The sequence below is a fragment of the Lathamus discolor genome, chromosome 12 (genome assembly GCF_037157495.1).
Source record: "Lathamus discolor isolate bLatDis1 chromosome 12, bLatDis1.hap1, whole genome shotgun sequence".
Taxonomy (NCBI): Eukaryota; Metazoa; Chordata; class Aves; order Psittaciformes; family Psittacidae; genus Lathamus; species Lathamus discolor.
The window spans coordinates 5,820,091-5,836,779 of record NC_088895.1 but is presented as its reverse complement, the minus strand read 5'-3'; the positions used below and the strand labels follow the sequence as shown (position 1 = coordinate 5,836,779).

The 16,689-nt window shown below is 39.5% G+C and overlaps 1 protein-coding gene across 2 annotated transcripts in view; it reads right to left on the bottom strand.

Moving 5' to 3' along the window:
- Window positions 1-16,689, bottom strand: part of PI4KA (phosphatidylinositol 4-kinase alpha) — a 56,607-nt gene that overhangs the window by 6,119 nt on the left and 33,799 nt on the right. For both annotated transcript variants that reach the window (XM_065693112.1, XM_065693113.1), the window contains exons 28-50: window positions 16,400-16,489; window positions 15,109-15,228; window positions 13,421-13,513; window positions 12,932-13,088; window positions 12,530-12,657; window positions 11,258-11,416; window positions 10,849-11,000; window positions 10,626-10,733; window positions 9,940-10,067; window positions 9,743-9,862; window positions 9,034-9,113; window positions 8,698-8,891; window positions 7,896-7,986; window positions 6,920-7,087; window positions 6,325-6,378; window positions 5,339-5,459; window positions 4,917-5,046; window positions 3,104-3,174; window positions 2,167-2,239; window positions 1,975-2,045; window positions 1,281-1,390; window positions 569-673; window positions 21-146 (exon numbers count right to left, since the gene is read on the bottom strand). In XM_065693112.1, the coding sequence (XP_065549184.1) occupies window positions 21-146; window positions 569-673; window positions 1,281-1,390; window positions 1,975-2,045; window positions 2,167-2,239; window positions 3,104-3,174; window positions 4,917-5,046; window positions 5,339-5,459; window positions 6,325-6,378; window positions 6,920-7,087; window positions 7,896-7,986; window positions 8,698-8,891; window positions 9,034-9,113; window positions 9,743-9,862; window positions 9,940-10,067; window positions 10,626-10,733; window positions 10,849-11,000; window positions 11,258-11,416; window positions 12,530-12,657; window positions 12,932-13,088; window positions 13,421-13,513; window positions 15,109-15,228; window positions 16,400-16,489 (2,649 nt within the window). The remainder of the gene's footprint in view (window positions 1-20; window positions 147-568; window positions 674-1,280; window positions 1,391-1,974; window positions 2,046-2,166; window positions 2,240-3,103; window positions 3,175-4,916; window positions 5,047-5,338; window positions 5,460-6,324; window positions 6,379-6,919; window positions 7,088-7,895; window positions 7,987-8,697; window positions 8,892-9,033; window positions 9,114-9,742; window positions 9,863-9,939; window positions 10,068-10,625; window positions 10,734-10,848; window positions 11,001-11,257; window positions 11,417-12,529; window positions 12,658-12,931; window positions 13,089-13,420; window positions 13,514-15,108; window positions 15,229-16,399; window positions 16,490-16,689) is intronic.

Sequence of the window (16,689 nt, the reverse complement as noted above, 5' to 3'; positions counted from 1 at the left end):
CTTGCCAACTGATATTTTACCTTCTGGAATGCAAGGGTAGACTCATCTCCATACTGTCTTGTAAAGTAATCATACATCCCAAAGTCTGTCTGCCTGCCCAGCTGGTCACGGGATGTGCAGTCAGGAATGCATTCAATAACACCACACTGAAGGGGAGGAGGAGAAACAGGTCTGTAAAGCAAGCTCCCAAAATACATTTTGCTCATGGCTCTTGGCAGTCATACAGGTCCTCTGGGAAATGTGGGAAGCCTACACATCACTGAATTTCTAGTTTACTGATAAAAAAAAGTGTATCCATTCTTTTTAGGATTTCCATGCAAACTATGTGACTTTCCACTACCTGCACAATGTAGCCCCAAAAAATCAAACAACAAACATGAATAACCACAAGCAGCAAAACTTCAGAGCCATAAGTTTTAGAAAGTGGGAAGCAGGAGAGGAAAAAACTCTTTTTGTTGCTGGTGCTCCAAATATTTGGCAGTCTTTCCTTGCAGTAGGGAATTTTTACGTGTGCTGAAAGAAAAGGTCTTTCTTAATTAGGAACTATTTTCTAATTAATTGTACTTACCCCAGGAGCTGTGGCCACCACTCTGTATGGAAACACAAAAAGATCCAGGCCCACCAGCTGAAATATGTTCTTGAAGAGATCGATGATTTGTAAAGCTAGCATGTCCTGTTATACAAGAAAAAAAATTGCACAAGCATTACAGGGGTTATGGATCGTAAGTTAAGATTACAAAAAATGCTCTGAAGTGAACATTAAAGTTAGCCCAGCAGGCCTGCAGATGTGTGCTTGTGCATGCACAGTGGCTCTCAGGGAAATCAAAATGGGTAAAGATAAATGCTGCTTAAGTGGGTAGCAAGCCACACCGAGGATTTAACTGCTGACCTAAGAGGAACAAACTATTCCATCACTCTTTGATAAGAGGGCTACTAATAACTCCAGGGGAAACAGCTAGCATTCCCTCTTAATCAAAACCAATCAAATTTCAGTGTACAAGATATCACCTTGGAAACTACTGCTTTGTTACCAATAGCGCAATTAGAAAATAAGCTCTGAAAAAGAATTTTACGTCATAGTAAACTGTCTTAAAAGAATGGCCTTTGTTTCCACACAGAATTTCTCTAGTGGTACAACACAGCTCTTTCCCTCAGTTCGTAACTAGTGGAGACTCTCAAAATTCCAAAGAAAAGTATTTCTATACTTAAATCATTTTCTTCTTAGATATTAACACCTACAAATCTATCTTTTATAGCTGCAAAGCCCAAAAGCTTTGTACCTGTCTGCAGTCATCGCCCACTTTAAAGATAGCTGCCTGCCAACAGATTTTCTTACTGTCCACCCCTTCTTCTGCACTTTCATCTATGGAATCAGAACGGCAACGCAGACCTGCAAGAAGAGTACAAAGCAAAACCCAGACTTGGACTTCAATTAGTAACCTTCTACCAAGACAAGTCCTCTGCATTCAAACCCACATTTCGCTGCAGGTGCACTACAGATATTTCTGCCTCATAAGGAACACCGTAAGATAGTTCCCTGTATCTACTTGAACTGGAACATATCAAGATAGTGTTCGTGATTTTCCTGGTAATGCCCGAATTGCATTAAGCTAGTCAGCTAGAACATCCAACAGAATTTATTATGAGAAAAAACTGCCAAATCCTGGAATTTGCTACAGTCTAAAAGAGAGGGAAAGACAATCAATTGCTGTGTTAGTCTGAATTAACTGTTCAACTTTCTAACAAGTACTATGCGGTCTGCTTCCTGGGACTTCAAAAAATTGAAACAAAAATGGATTTAATGAATTACTTCTCTCTTCCTTTGATCCAGTTTTATTTCTGAGCTGAATTACAGCAGATAAAATTCAACATGGAAATAATTTTCCTGCTGCTTTACAGGTCACTAAAAGCAATTTTAAAGGAATTGCTGACTCTTAATTAGTAGTGTTGATGATTTAAGATGCAGTTACTAACCTTCTTTTTCGAGCTCACTAACTCCACATCGTTTCACTTTAAATTTGGCCAGGTAGGGTGCCTTTGCTGCACTAAATTGTGAAAAGACCAAAGATGATAATGAGTGCAAGTTAGCCAAACAAGGATTTATAGAAAAAAATGCCAACATATCATGAATTAACTTAATGGGAAAATATAACAAGAGCATGGTACCTCTGCATAGGAGTTCCTGATTTGTAATCAATGTCCAGAACAATAGCTTCAGGATTGCTGGGCAAGTAACAGCCTGCAAAATGGAGCACACAGTTGAGAACAAACCCACTGGCTAGTGCAACAATGCAACTTGGAGAGTAACTGATGTTAGCGTCTGTAACTTCAGTACATAGTTCTGGATTAAATAAAGTGTTAGAGATAAACTGGAGATGATGGTGTGTGAGCCAGGAAGGATGCAGTATCTCCTTTTCATTAGTGACTGGTTGCCAGAAACTAACAAAACACAATTTTGAACTAATCCTGCAGAAATGTACAGATAGGACTTCTCATACAGTAGTCAATAATGAGATGTGGCAGCGTGTCCCACTGCACTGGGGAGGGCTCTTAGCAACCAACACATGGTAGGAAAATTAAGACCTGTTAGAGATCAGGAAAACCTTTCATCAAACCCCATTTTAAAGAGGAGATTCAGACTGGGAAACCTATGTTCAAGATTTGAAAGGACTTTCAGACAATGACGTTCAAGGGAATGCCTAATGGGAGTAAAAGAAGAATGAAAGGAACTGGACACTTTTCATTCCTGAGGTAACATAACTCCTCAAAAGTGCCCCATCTCTTTAAAAAAAAAAAAAAAAAAGGTGGCCCAAAGAAAAAGAGCTTATTTATCTTTTCACTTCAGACATACACTTCTACTTTAATCCACGATGTGCATTATCTAACTTGCTCTTGGGCAAGTTTTGATGCACCATCTAGAAATTACTGGGTAAAAATACTTGAACTGTTTCAAGAGAGAAACAATCCAAGTGTAACAGAACAGCCCCAGCACCAAACCTGAGAGCTGCCACCTGCAGGTACTTCCAGATTTACTTGCAGAAAATGCAGTACTCATGTTGAATGCAAAAAGCCCACTGTATCATATGATTAAATCACTGCTTACCAGGCTGCACTTTCACCTCAGAGAGAGCACTCAAACACGCTTTTTTTCTTTCATCTCCTTTAGGGAATGGTCTGGAAAGATGAATGATAGATTATTTATCGGCATACTACATATTACTCTATGTACGAGCCTCAAGTTTGTTTCAAATTTACACAAATGTCACTAAAAATGTTTCTTCCTGTAATGACAAAGATCTCTTACTGCACCACTTGTAGAGACCTTACAGGCTCAACACCTAACCAGAACACTTTCTATCTTAATGATGGTTATAGTCTTTGCTTCATAGCTTTAACATTCATTTGACATACAGGTTGTTGACGAACCAAAACAGTGTAAAATGAGACCGAAATATATGAAGGCTGCTCCTCATACAGAAATTTTTGCATAATTATACCTGTGTATGCACCGCTATAGTTATACCAATATAAGTCTCTTTATTAAACCAATTCTAGAACAAGAACATTGATAACTGGAAAAGACAAGCCAGAAAAATGTCTGTGCAATTACATGCCTAACTTGTTCACCGCAGGTGTCAACTGCATTAGTAAAATGGTGAACAATAAGTACATACAATAATCCAATTGCACAGGCACGTGTGTTAACTGTCTATTGAAGTCAGTCACACAATAGCATGCTCACCTGGTGTAGCAGCATGCAACTGAAAGGCATTACTTATGCTCTAGTTCTAAGCTGTGCAGCACATTGCTGAAGCAGCAACAAAATGGTTAAGATAATGAAATCATTGCAGATGATAAATTTATTCATTTGTACCATCTACAAAGCAAACAGCATCTTTGTGTTGCCTTTACATTAGAGATGAACAAAACCAGATTCATTTTAAGGCTGGGGTGCAAAATGCAGTGCTTGCAAAACAATTATTATCAGTTACTTAATTATAACTTGATACTAACAAACAGTGGATTGATTTTATTCTAAATAGAAAGATATTCAGATCCTAAGCCCACCATTTAAATCCATCCTAACAGGGTGAAAACATCTTACCATGCACATAGAGAAGGTCTAATATTTGATTTAAGTGATGTAAGTGTCCTTTAGCCTGATGCCCTTATACTGGTGGCTTGCAAAGCTTCATTTTAAACGAGGTATGTTCCACGAAATGCATTTTATATGACTTTCAGATACTTGTATACACCAGAGAATGTTTTAAAAATATGCAATGAAACCACATTTACAGTCTTAGAGCTTGTGTGCTGAGCTGCTGCCATCCACTGGCAAGCTTTATAATAAATAGTTAAATTTCATATCCTACTGCAGTCTTTACAGTCAACAATGGGCAGGACTTTGCATTTTAAGAGATCAACAATTCCATTTTTATGGCATCAAATCTTCCTCCCTAACCACAGTTTAGGAATGAAGGAAAAGAACTTACATATGGCAAAAAGAACAACTTTGTATTACGCTGCACAGTGAAATCTCTCTGGGAACAGGAAAAGAATTTCACAGAGTCTTAACAGAAGGTAAAACCATTTACCTATTCTTGAGGTTTTTTGATCCTCATTCCACTATTAGCAACCACGATGTGTTCAAATTTAGAATCATCTGCTTCTAAAGTTATAGCTGTTCCAGATGGACTGCTAACTCAAAGCATGAGCACTGAGATCACAACAGATATGAGTTATCCCCAGAAGTCAAACTAAAATGAGCCTTTGCATCCTACAACTCTTAAGTTGCATTAAAGAAAAAAATTCATCCCAGTACCCTTAAAAACAATACAGCCTCTTAATCAGGACACTGGCAATTACCAGAACAGTGAGACCCAAAAAGAGGACAATTTCTGAAGTACAATACTTACTTGATAATGGCTGAAACGTTGGTGATTTTATTAAAGAAATCAAATTCCCGTTGGTAGAACTCCTTGGCTGGGCCAGACAATGAGCCAGTTATCTCCTCTACTAGCTGCTCCAGAAGTTCCCCAATGTCAGCTGCATGTGGAAAAGGAAGCACCTCTGTCAGCAGCTTATTTCAGAAAGCTAAATTGTATGGATATAACCACCTTTGGATAATATTAAAAAACAAAAAAATCCTGATGCAAACATTGGCACATCTTTTGATGGACTCTGTCAGCTCGAACACTTCTACAGAATGGGCCCTGCCTCTACAAACGAAAAATGTTCCTAGCTACAAAGATTCCTCCTGCCAAGAAAGAAGCAGGAAGGAGATTTAGTCTGAACTGAGACAAAGGAATCAAGCTAGATTGTATTTTAAAGCACTCACGATCTTTTTGATGTCCCTCTTCATCCAGGTAGATATTAGTTTTCATGTTCCAGATGAATTGGTGAGCCAGTAGCTGGGATTTGGCAGCTGCCCACAAGATGTATTCTCTGACATAGCCCATCTGCAACCATATCCAGTCCAGTAAGGATCAAAGATCATTGCAGCTCTAGCAGACTCAATATTACTGCTTCTAATAGCTATTCTTCAAACACTGAAAATATTTAATGGATGGAAAGAAAAACTCTGCTCTCTCATTCATGTTGCTAAAAAGGCTTTTGAAGAATGACAGTGTATTTCCCAAAGTTGCATTCCCTTTTCTCTACTTTCAACTACTTCTGTAGTCTGTAGATATTTCTATATTTGACTGATATTAACAGACAAGATGCCTGATGTTCATGTTCTGCATTGCAGAGGATATTTATCTATGCAAAGTTCTCACAGAATAGCTATAAACAGTCACCTACGCTACTGGCTGGGGATGTCTTCACCTCAAAGTAATGCACTGACCAGAGTTCACATACCTTGTGGGCAGATAACAATGATCTTACATTAATGAACTCTGCGTTTGGCTGACAAGCTTTACTTCTGGCTTCTGCAAGGTGAAACTAAGTTCTGAAAATCACGTAAGTGATGGAGCAAAAGACACCCATAGATGTCTTCTCTGGTTAGCTCCACAGCAAAATGATTGAGGATAGTAATTTAATGTTATTACTGCTTCTCTCACACAGACCTTCAAAAGCTTTAATCAAACTCCTCATCTAGGCTTTGCCATAACAAAATCTCTTTCCTTAGATACATAGCCTCTGGTTTTAAGTTTACCTGTTCATATAACAGATGTATCCAAAGCAAGCCAGCTTCGAGACAGTAATTTTTCTTCTATGTATTAGATACAGTTTAAGCTGAAATTTTGTCTGACCTGCAGTTCCAAGTCTAAAAGCTGCCTTAAAAATCTGTTTTGTTCACATGCAGCTGTTTCATATCCTCACCTTGTCATACCGAAGTGCCTGCACAATCTGTGGAATGTAGAATAAAATGGCATCCTGAAAAAGAAAAGATGGCAGGGGTTTTATTGTTATTATTAGTTGGAATGGAAGACAGGTCACATGCACAGAGAAAAGCTCCCTCCAGTTAGATGATGAACAAAATACCACTTCATCTTTATTTTAAACTATATATATATGTCTCCTTGTCAAATCAAAGTATTTTTCTGTCCAGTTACTCCCTTCTAAAATATCTTTAATAATCACATATTTACAATCCTACTACAAGTCTGGCAGGTGTTGAAAATCCAGCCTTCTGCTGCGTCAGAAGAAACACCTTTCCACTGAGAAAAGATTCAAAAGGAACAATTGAGAATGGCAATCTGAAGAATTCAGTTTAGTGTGATTTACAACAAAAGAGTTGCAAGTATACAAGCCAGTATCACGTGGGACAATCAAGTTTAAATTTTCATCCTAATCTATTCACATTCTGAAATGTGGTGTGCCCATTCAGCATACATGTCTCTCTGTGGTATTAAAACAAAGCTTGTGGCCATAACCTTTATTCAGAATGTTGAGGCGCTCTTGGAACTAGTCTTACCGGAGGAAAAGATCGCAGGACTTTAACCCCATACTGAGCTGTTAGAGGATGAGGTGGATACATGCTTGAAAAATAGGAAAGGCCAGTTGGTGGATCTGTTGGTGCCCAGCACAGAACATGGCTGAGTTCAGGTGCATCAGCATCAATTGTATGCCAGGTAACCAGGTACTGAAAAAGCAAGTCAGATACGTTAGGAGTTTATAGCACCCAATAATGTTCGGGTAGCGCACATCAGACAGTAATGCTATAATCTAGCTTCCTATAGCAGGGGAAGTTAAACATGGCATCCTTTATTTTACAAAACCACAGCTATTTTATCTAAAGCATTTTTTTCCCATGGAAAACAAATTGTTGGAAACCCCTCCTCTCCCAGATCACCACATGAAGTTAGTGAAGTCACGTCACTAAAAGCACAATACAGGAGTTCTAGCACAGGGAGGAAGAAGAAAGGATGAGCCCTTTTGTATGAGGCAAAGGTCAAGTTTTTCTGTCATCTATTTTACAGGTGACGTGCAGAATGTAGCTCTGCCAAGACTGTCCTTCACGTAACTACAGTGCTTCACTGCAGATCAGCATGATGAGTCTGCTCCATTTCAAGGGGCCTCTTGGCATACAGCACAGGTTCAGCTTGAAATAATTTCAGCAGCACCACGCACCATGACTCAAGTCCAGTGGTCTTTGCCATATTATGCAAAACTAACAAAAATGGTGGCTGCACTGCAAGTGATGAGCTTTGAGACATTTTGTGTATGGTGAGAATATACCCAGGAGCAAGATGTACCATTAGCTAACTAGTTACCTACTCTTATTGCTGTGGCTCTTGCCTCAGCACCCTATTTCCACAGCTGTCCTGTCATTCTCTCCTACAGAGCTAGAGTTAGAACATACACTGTGTTAAATAAAGACTGTATTTCCCAATATATCTGAAAGAAATGGGCATACTGGGACCTGAAACAGTATAAATATTTATGAGTACCTTTATTGCTTCAGGAACATCACTGACAGCTCCCGGGTCCAACCGAACCAGACGGGTTACTTCTGTTCCAATAGCTTCGGTATTCTTAAATCTAAGAGTAACCAGGAACACAGTAACATTATCAGAAAATTTTGATGGCCTCTTCTATTTATGTGAAGATGAGGACAGCAAAAGGCAGAGAAGAATATGCTTAATAAACAAATAGTCCAACTATGAAATAACACACACCGAAGGACCAATATGCTGAAAAAAGAGGATTTAGGAACAACTGGCTCTTATCCAATGCGTTTGTATAAACCACTAGCGCTTTAGCCCACTATTGGATTTTTGGCTGAAATATACTGTCTGATTCTACAGACACCAGTGTGCAGAACTCTACTTGGCAAAAACTATCACTTTTGTAAGGGGGAAAGAATTTCCTTTCCCTTCCGGAGCCAACTATGCTAATTCTCCTATAATACTTACTAAAATGCAAGCCAGTACATAGCTAGAGAACACTTCATTCAAAGAGACTTTCAAACACTGTTTAAATTCTATGCCTGCTAATGGGCTATTAAAAAACAAACATGATTTCTTCCGAACAAAACACCATCTAAGTGGTAGCAAAGAATGGGTAGTAGGAAAGGAAGCTGCACTCCACTAGAGCCTGAGCAAAACGAGTATGTTAAGTAATCTAGTTCTCATTTCAAAGGTTTCAAACCACTTTGGCAGTATGCACACGAGCAAGTGCCATCAGTACTTAAAGTACTCAGCTGCTACAGCAGCAGGAATTACATCAATTCTTTCTTTTGAAATATCTCACCTGGTAGGCAGCTGTACAGCAAGATGAGGAGAAATGCTCCAAGCCAAATTTACATTATCCTTCCATTGCTTCTCACTAAGACTGATATACTTAGACCTCCAGTTTGCTACACTGCTCTCTCCAGTTTGATCCAGCTCTAGCTCAGGGGAAGACAGTGGATTGTACCATGTGATTAAGCGTTCAATCTCGGTAGCCTGAGGGAAGCAGACGGAAAAGATAACGTTTTCTGGAAGAAGAAAAGCACTCCCAATTTCATACTCTAGTTTATGTATCTTGCAACAACAACAAGAGGGTCTTAGAAATTCATGTAGTTTCTTCATTCTTCTGATGACCTACCAGCAATGAGAGCAGTAATGTTCTTCGCTTCATGTAGTACTTGTGTAGCTGTGTACCTCTGTTGGTCTTCTTAGACATGCCTTGAGAAAAGGATATAAAAGTTTTCAGTGGCTTTTGTTCAGTGTGCTAAATGGTGCTTTCAGACTGCCCACCCCTGGCAACAGTTACACATAAGAACCAAATAACCACAGGACACTTGTAAATTTAGATCACAGTGACTTAGAAAGTCAGCATGCAGCTACTCATTGTACAGCTGTTCTCTGAATACATGGAGTACAACAGGCTACAGGGATATCAATTTAACCAGTATTGCATTCACTTCAGAAACATGACAGCCTACTAGAAAGAAAGAGCACACAGTTTACAACTGTACCAAAACACAGCCCAGTCTAATGTCATTCTGCTGCCCCAAAAAGCACTAGGGGCATGTTTGCACAAAGGAAGCAATTTCCTTACAGGTTTTCAATACAACTTGACCTCCAGCCTTACTTCTTCTATAGTACAGAATTAAATATTCTACTAGAAACACCCAGGTAACTTCAAAACTTTCCCCTTCCTACCAGTGAGGCTTTTCCTGCCCCCTCTCCAGAGTTTGGTAATTAAATGCTCTGCCAGAAGAACATGAGCCCAACATTAAAGGTAAATATTGACTTTAAGCAACATCTGCATATAAAATCTGCCACGAAACTGGCTGCAATCAAAAAGATACCTGATTTTTTAGATATGGTTGACATGCCACTGGACAAAGGGTAAGTATTTATCCATCCTTGTGTAGCCTGTTGCCGAGATCCAACATTGATATCAAGGTTGCTCCTGGTGTCTTGATTATCTAACAACAAAGCACAGACCTGATGTAGGAGCCAACCAAAGAAACAAGCCTTTGAAACAGCCCCTAAAGGAACTCACCAGGTGGCACAAGTTGGCTGGCAGTCAGATACTTCTTGTCCGAGAACATCGCTGTCCAAAACTTGATCAATATGGTGATATCCTCACGAAGCCTCTTCTCCCCTTGTGTAGGGAACTTCGAGGGACAACTTGGAAGAAATTATACAAATAATGTGAAGTTGAATGCATTAAGAAGCTCCTGAAAATTAAGGTAGCAGTCTGCAGCAGCCTGGATTTATTTGAAATCTGGTATTATGACTGACCTCACATTCAGACATTCCTATCAACTGTATTATTTTCTGTGGTGCCTATGTCAAATGTTGACATTATCACATTCAGTGTGGATGTGGATTTTCAGCCACACACTCTGTGAATAATTAATTCTGTAAGTCTTATAAATCTAGGTACGGTTTTGAGCATTCAATAAACTCCAAAATAAGGAAAAAAAGAATAGAAACATTTCTGAAGATACTACTTTATATATAAACCACACAAAAAACTGGAACTTATATCTAAGCCTTTTTGAGATGGTTTATGAACTGCACAAAAGCATACGGAAAATAAAAGTTTCTGTTATAATGGGCAAAAAAAGGTAAGTAAGAAGTTAAATCACTAGAAGCAAATGACGGGTGCTGCTTTGAAGTATCACAGAAAGTTCAGGAAACCACACACTTGCTTTCACTGAAAAGTTGCAAAGAAAGAAGTACCTGAAATAATCAAAGGCAGTTGAATAAATCTTTTCTCTCAAAACATTTCGAATAGTCGCATTTGGAACCACATCAGCATGCAGCAAAGACAACCCCAGAGTCAGCAACCTAATAAGCAAAATAGAGAATGAAAGTTTTGGCATTCCCAAAACAGTGACCAATGCAACATCATACAAGCCACAGGTACAGCTGTAACTCCGTTCTGTTATTGAAAAGTACTCACTTAAATCGGGGTCCAATTGCTGCCACATGCCGATTCAAACTGCCTTTTGCCCCTCCAATGTTCAGTGACAGTGACCGCTGGAGAAGGCTGGAGAAGATCTCTATTTGATCAGAACTGCAGTACTTGGCTATTTCAAATCTCTGCACCAAAAACTGAAAGAGACAGACATACCATGCCTCCTTTGACCTTTTTTAATCTCAACCTCTCCCCATCTTTTCTGTTTCAAATGGCTTTCTCCCCTTCAATTACTGTGCTCATCTAAGTGCATGTCTCCTGGCTTTGAGGCAGACAGACTACCAGCATGACTCCAGTCCTTTCCCAAATCATGAGAACTTGTAGTGCAGAGTAGCCTAATTGCCGCCTCACTGCAGCACTGCCATAGATGCGATGTTCCAGACGAAATACACACCTCTATCCAGATGTAATGTGGGGTCACCTCTGGCGGACAAGGCCTCGGCTGGCTCTCTTCCGACGCTGCTAATGGATCTGCTTCCTTCTGCTCAGCAGAAAACAGGCCAACTTTCTGTTCCACTGTCATTTGCCAGGCTCCTGCCATTTCCCGCATGAACTGCAAAAAGGAAGATAAACATTTCTTGTTTCAAAAGCATCTTCTCATATGTAAACCACAATCTTACTCCAGAGCACATGCAAGAATCTAATACATCAATTAAAATTCACTGCAATATTAATGAAGAGGCAGAGACGGGTCTATACATCCCACCTGAAATGTTTCATTCACACCCTGAATTATGAAGGGAAGAAAGACTCCCCGAGAAGTTCAGCTGGTAACAGAAAGACTAAGAGCAAGAGCAGACAAGCCCTCTATTTTGCTGAGAAGACTGAACTGTTAGATTGGCTGGAGCTATTCATCCTCCTGCTCTACTAAAGGTTACTGCCTCCAACACCAAACAGAGACAATTAGATTCACTTCTGCTGAACCTGCTCTAGGGACCGGTATCCTCTGATAGAAAGGGCACTCAGCAATCAAAGGTGCTTACCTATCTCCTCAACAAATTACAAAGAAATTCCCCAGAAGCATAAGAAAAAACAAATCAAACTGATTCTCAAGTTAAATACTGAAATGTACATGTAAACTGACCTGAGTAAATTTAGATGGATGATTATCTCCAGCAATGACCAGAGGCAGCTTTCTCAGCTGTGTGTGGGTTGTCATTACAGCATGCTGAGTTGCTTTATTACTATTATTCACCCCCACCTCACAAAATACAGCTGGTCTAGGCTTTTACAAGATTAGGACACTTGCAAGAGTGTTTTTTATGCAAGGGTGCAATGCCAGGTATCAGAGGCTCTGACTGATAGACAGGGACATTGATTTTAATTTGCTTTAAAACACCATTCTACAAATTGTGATAGTTTAGAACCTGATACATGAGCAGCACAGGCATCTCAGCAGCAAAGTAATTGTACAGCTGAGATCCTAACAGACTTCCTTTGCTGTATAATTCCTGATGCTGAGAAGGATCCGTTTCCCACAGCCCACTTCATAAGGGTGCTCAGACTTCCAACTATACAAGAACAGAGATTTCCTGGCAGGCTAAATTGATTAACAACACATTTAACATCCTTACTTGACACAGATTAACAATAGCTCTGAATCTCTCAAATCCTCTGTCTTCCCCCCTAGCAGGGGCAGAGAAAGAATAGTTAAACAGCTTCCTACCGGCACTTCTATTCCGTTCTTGGCAGCAAGCAACCACTCCCAGCAAGCAATTGCTGTTTCCATGCCATGTTCATTGAACATTCTCAGGGGTCCCCAACACAGATGATGAAGGAGCTGGGGATCACAGTCTGAAAACAAACATCCACACAGATTTCTCCAACAGAATAAATAACTGCTTTTCACATCAGCATGAAACTGGTGTGCACAGTATGTATAATCAATTCCTAATAAATAGTTTCTAGTTTAAGAAGGCCTTTCCCCAGTATAAACCTAATTGAAAAAACCCAAAACACAGTTTGGATTCAAGTTGATGCATACTGGGTTTGTATATGGATAGTTTTTGTAGTTTATTACTCTTGGCTTTCACAGCCAGAAAGCAGAACTCCATTTGCTTTTCATTACCTTTGCTGCTTATTAGCAGAGCAGTCAACTTAAACATGGCCTGGGTGTAAAACTCAGCGTGGCCTGATTCAAGAGCATCATTCAGTTCTTTGATCATCAGTTTATTCAGGTCAGATGTTCGTCCTGTAGCATTTGAGAACTGAATCATTCCAGAAACCTGTAAAATATAATGGGGTTTTCAACAGAGAACAGTATTTTTAGGAATCTAGTTTGGTACCGATCACATGTTGATTAAGGAACTCCACAAAGAAAGACATCTTTTGTTACTACTTTCCTAAATCTTTAGCTTTATCTGCAATCTAAGAACTTTCTGAAAGACCAAAAGTAAAACTACCTGTTTAATAACCTAGGAAAATTATACCCTTTATCTCGAAGGAATTTAGAGTCAGTGCTTAAAATAACAGAACCGTACAGCAGTGTATGTTGGAAGGGATACCACCATTGCTGAGCTTGTGGACACTCCACACTCACAAGAAATCCTGCACTTACCTCTCCTGCATAGCGGTTGCGCAAGTTAAGAGAAGCCATGAAGTTGGAGTAGTCCTTCTTCACACAAGTTGGTCTCTCAGTTAGCTGGGTTGCCTATGACAAGACCACATAGAGGTGTTTACACTGTTCATATCCAGCCATTTGTCAGGTTTGTTGGGGATTTTTTTGTATCATCTCGTATGTTTTAAGTTTAGTTTTCCTTATGCTTATTAATCAGAATAGTATCAGGGCTGTCAATTACAACAGTACCAGGACTGATAAAAATTAAATAAGGAGTATGTGTATTTATTCCATGGATACAGTTTGAAATACATACATATTTGGATATACTATTTGAAAGACCAAAACCAAAGCATGAACAGGGTAGAATCCCTGGTACCGCTGCTCCCTTTTCATGAACAGGTAAGGAGGAAGACAGGAGAGCAGGTACTATTTTGGTTCTGCCCTTTCCACACAACAGCTTGCTGAACTGATAGTAACGTAGAGGAGAGAGTATTTTGTTCTGGTCTTTAAGAAGTGCACTAGTGATCCACATTTCCATGTGCAGAAGCACTCGGGAATTCATGTTGGAGGTTTTTCTTCAAAACCAGCCAAAAAAAGAATGCTTTTTTACATTGTAAAATGATTTTTTTATATTAGGGATTTTGTACTAAAATACAAGCAAGCCCACTAGAAGTTCAACACTCCTGCAACACTGTGCTTCAGTACTGCTAATGGGCAGCTTGGCTCAGCAATGGATAAACTGTTAAGAACTATTCTTATGACATGTCTTGGATATCAAATTTGAGTACTGTCATCTTTTCATTAGCAACATCCAGTCCATGGGAATAAAGCAAAACAAACTGCTAGTAATCTGAGAGCTTTCTGAAAGAGCTTTTGTCACTCGGCTGACATGCAGGAAGGCCCTAATGAAAACAAATACTGCTACCATATTAGGAAAATGAGAAAGTTATTTCTCCTATTTCCTTTCCAGTTTCTTCCAGCATAGTCTTTATTCTAGCAAGTTTTTTCACCTTGTCCCTTTAGGGAACTATACTGGCTGCCTTTCCTGAGTCGTCTGAAAGCTCTTTATCCTATTTATGTTTAGAGACCAGTGTCTAGAAGGACACTGTAACAGAGAACCAAAAGGAAATCCTGCTAAAGCTGGGCACAAGGGCAGTTTCAGAGCTGCTGCTAGAAAACAAACTGGCTGATAATACAACAGACGCTACTGGATGCCTCTCCAGGAGATCAGAAATTACAACCACAGGTGAGGCAAAATTAACTGTAAAAACCTGCATATAACTGCATTAAAAGTTCAATATGCAAAAGCCTGTTTTGAGTGAATCTTTGTAAAACTCAGAGCAAATGGGAGTCACCCAACACCTGTTACTACTCTAGAAAGCCGCTTATTTCAGCCTTACACAAAGATACTGCTTTCAACTCATTAATCTATAGAACTCTTACACAGCATCAGAGACAGTTTCATTTTCTTGCTTTTCACCATCTCACTTTTCAGTATTTTATAGAACATGATTATCAGACACCTTGATTTGAGATGGAAAGAAATAAGGTATCTGAGTAATGTTCAAGTGCTACAACAAAGGTGATTTAGAAGATCCGTATTACGTGGCCATACTGAATGTTACAAAATGAGCATGACAACTCTACAGGTGCACAAATGAACAAGAACCATGCCCAATACTCACGCCCAAAGTGGTGTTCTGTCTGTTGTAGCCTGCAAAGTGCAAAACACTTTCTGTAGCCATGGCCAGCCCTGTGTGCTGGGACAAGCCCGACACCCAGTTCTGATGCTTGTTTAGGTACTCCTGACAAACAGAAAGAAAGAAGTGTTTGTTGGAAAACTACTGTTTTTCAAAACAGGGCAGCTCATAAGCAAGTGTTGCATCAGCACAAACTACCAGAACCTTAATTACACACATACCTGGCAACAAACAGGCTGCCTCTACTCATCCCAGTAAGGCATTGTTTCCCTGGCAGAAAAAACTCTGAATACCCTCCTGAATAGCCAAGAGTAAGGCTCTTTCCATTTTGGAATGACAAGCTTCACATTGTCAAGGGAGATACTTGAACACTGAGGTCTTCTTTAAAAAAAATCACTTCTGACAAAAAGAACTTTACAAAAGGAAGTGCTTTAGACCCCATGGGGGAAGGGAATGTAATCAATTACCCTTTCACATAAGGCTAGAACCGCTTGAGGTTCCTTTTTAGGGAAGGAAATCTAAAATTCAGGTAGATTTGCAGTGTCCAAGATCTTCAGCCTCCCCAGAAATTCTGTTACTTGCACCAGATTAGGCACCTTTAGACACAACACTAACCTAACCTGGACCACATAGCTTCTTCAGCTACTCACCAAGGATTAACAGACACCTGCACTTTATTATAGTGAGACACTTTAAGGTATTTTGTTTGTTTTATTAGCACATCATTAATAATCTTTTGTAATATTTGCTTGCAGTCCTATAACTGCTTTTCACTGAACTCTGTCACACATCAGTGTTTACTACACCCATGCTCTAATCAAGTCTGTAGATTACAGTGGTCCCACATAGTAGCAGTGTTTCTCCACATTTAAAAGAACCATAATGACAGAAGAAAATGCCCTCCCAAGAGGGAAACAAGAAACAAGTTTTACATCCTAATCAGCTGTTTCAGTCCAGCTGATATCTTCAGCTAATGCACCAGCATTAAACTTTGCTAGGCAGATGATTCTGTTACCCCAAATTCTGACTTCTGAAGTAAATCCAGGATAATCAACTGTTCACAAACGTGTTATTTTCAGATTACTTAGGTTTGGATGACATCAAAGTTGCCTTGAATAAAAACATTTTAGTTATCCTCTGCAATGCTATAAAGGAAATCCTAAAGCAACAGGAAATTTAAAATTATGCCGGGATAGCCTGAAAAATGAGAAACACCACAGAATTCTCATTTTGAAGATCAGCAAAACTCCCATGTTCACAGAAGCAGGCTCATTACCTGCAGATGAGATTTCGTAACAGAGGGTGCCCATTTCATTGCTTCCTGCAGAATCATCCCACAGCGTGCGGCAAAATCCTTGACTATACTCTAGAATGAGAGAGCATCAATACAATCAGTAAAATACAGGACATTTTACAAGAGGCACTGGTTTTAATGGTGTAACAAGTAACGTGGGGAGTAGGTTGCAGTAACACCATCCAGTTAAAGTTTTCTGTTATAAACTACCCTTGACAAGCAAAGAACTGACTCAAGTAAAATAATAAGATTCAGAAAGACAAGTACCAAGT